A 2,500-nucleotide genomic window follows, 5' to 3' on the forward strand; every position below is an offset into this window, starting at 1 on the left:
TGTGAGGCTGCATGAAGCAACACGTGCGTTCAACGTTGCAGCGCTTCACTCGGGCAGATCTGCAAGCGCGGCTCCAGGAGGCAAAGCTTATCGCAACCAAGGAGGTGTGGGCGGGTGCTGTGAGAAGGTCCAGATCGTTCGAAGAAGAGTACTGGTCATCGAACAACATACATGAAAGTGTGAAACCCGTCATCATCACCATGGACAGAGATGATGAGGATGAACTGTTTATCCATAGTAGTATGGAACGAAATAAAATGCATGTCCAGTTATTAATTTCCCTATCCATCATATGTATAAACTTGTTATTGAATTCCCTCTCCGGGTGCATGGTATTCAATTATTATTACATGTTTTTTTTTAGAGAGAGAGAGAGAGAGAGAGAGAGAGAGAGAGAGAGAGAGAGAGAGAGAGAGAGAGAGAGAGAGAGAGAGAAGGGAAGAAATGGGGAGGAAGTAGGGAAGGGGAGGAGGATAGGATACACGAGGTAGTTTGTGATGACGTCACAACTTCACTTGTTCGATTCACTTCACGGGTGTCGGCTGCGAGACATTTGACGTCAAGAGTAAACGCCGTAAATAAATACACTTGTGAATGCACTATAACGTAAAAAATTAGGGCAGGGTATAAATTAAGCTGTGCTAATATATTATGCTGATGTGAATGGTTATTTCGGAAATATGAGCGAAAAAGGATGGATCACAGCTGAAATACTTAGTAGTATGTTTATATGTATGTATGCACGCATATATGTTTGTATGTACTTCTGTATACAAAACTAATAAGAGATAGAGATAGATAGATAGATAGATAAATAGATAGATAGATTGATATATATATATATATATATATATATATATATATGTATATATATATATATATATATATAGAGAGAGAGAGAGAGAGAGAGATAATTCGACGCGGGAACAGAAAAGGGTTGAGGACGTGGCACCGGGACCAGAGTGGTGTATGTAGGCGGTGAGGTGGAGGTGGAGTTGGAGGTGGTGGAGAAGGTATTGGTGGCAGCTGGGGTAGTGGAGGTGGTGGTGCACGAGGTTGTGGGTAGGTGGTCAAAGTACTGCGATGTTTGTCGCAATCGCAATACTTGCAAATGTTGTGTATTGTTGCCACTGTAATCTCTCACGTAGTTACTGTTCATTTCTGCACGAATTAGTGTATCCGTTCGGACTAAGTCACTTGTTTCCCCTCAGAGAATGAAAACTGGTTACTACTAACATTTACTATCCTCCGTTCTGTTACCTGCCTTAGATATCTCTACCACGTCTATAAATCTACTTCTTCAGTGCCATGTTGCTCTAAAGTACAGAAGCCTGGGTAATTGCTAAAATATTCTTATGCATGACTTGTCTACATAAGTTTATTTGTTAATAATAATGTGATTCATTATCTGTTGGTTGATTATGATTTTCGAAAAGAAGACCAAGTGCTTACTATATATGACTTTTGTGGTGTGAGAGGAGTGCAAGAAGAAGCGAGAGCGATCTTGTGAAAGAAATGAAAGGTGTTGTCAAGTGAGCCCAACGTAAGGTTTGGCGCTGGAGATTAAAGGAAGGGAGAGAGGGGAAGATAAAAAGATCCTGGAAAGGAAGGACATGGACTACTTGAGGACACCGGGTGTACTCGTGGCACAATTGATCACCTCAGGCAAGGTAACAGCGAGCGTTAACCCTTATGACAGGATACCAACCACACTGTGCCTTCTTGGTTGTGTACGGACGTATGTACCTGCGTCATATGGCTACACTTCAAATATGTGTACAAAGTATATAATATATATACATACATACATATATATATATATATATATATATATATATATGTATATCATGCATTTTTCCACTAACTCCAAGTAGTCACGCTTGTTGTTAAGAGCAGTCAAGAGTTTTAACGAGAGTAGTAGAGCTTATGTTAGAGTCAGAAATGGAGAGAGTGAGTAGTTTGAGGTAAGGGTGGGACTTCGCTAAAGATGTGTTATGTCACCCTGACTGTTCAATTTATACATGAATAGGGTGGTGCGAGAGGCAAATGCAAAGGTAGTGGGTCGGGGATTAAAGATAGTTAAAGAAAATGGAGAAAAGTGGGATATAAGCCAGATGTTGTTTGCTGACGACACTGCACTTGTAGCAGGATCAGAGGAGGGAGTGAGGAAGCTAGTGACAGAGTTTGGGAGGGTGTGCGAAATAAAAAAGTTGAAGATAAATGTGGATAAAAATAAGGTGATGAGATGTACAAGGGATGAAAGTAGCAACAGAAAGTGGATAGTTTTAGAAACTTGGATGCACATGTGGAGGGAAAGGGATGAGTGGAGGTGGAGGTAGAATGTAGATTGACAAAAGCAAGTAAATGCATTGGGAAATAGAAAGTGTAATGAGAAATAGACATTTGGAAATGGATGCTAAAAGGAGATTGTATGAAGGAGCGATTATGCCGACAGTACGGTATGGGGCAGAAATATGGAACATAAGAGAAGAATAGAGGA

At 40.6% G+C, this 2,500-nt stretch overlaps 2 protein-coding genes across 8 annotated transcripts in view; one reads left to right on the top strand and one right to left on the bottom strand.

Moving 5' to 3' along the window:
- Positions 1 to 276, top strand: part of LOC143041731 (uncharacterized) — a 703-nt gene extending 427 nt beyond the window's left edge. The window contains exon 1 of the mRNA XM_076213745.1: positions 1 to 276. This exon is cut by the window's left edge and continues 427 nt beyond it. Within this exon, the coding sequence (XP_076069860.1) occupies positions 1 to 5 (5 nt within the window). The 3' untranslated portion in view covers positions 6 to 276.
- LOC143041552 (uncharacterized) overlaps positions 1 to 2,500 on the bottom strand; it is a 933,705-nt gene that overhangs the window by 263,674 nt on the left and 667,531 nt on the right. The window lies entirely within an intron of this gene.

The sequence above is a fragment of the Oratosquilla oratoria genome, chromosome 31 (genome assembly GCF_046742065.1).
Source record: "Oratosquilla oratoria isolate Oo_2021 chromosome 31, ASM4674206v1, whole genome shotgun sequence".
Taxonomy (NCBI): domain Eukaryota; kingdom Metazoa; phylum Arthropoda; class Malacostraca; order Stomatopoda; family Squillidae; genus Oratosquilla; species Oratosquilla oratoria.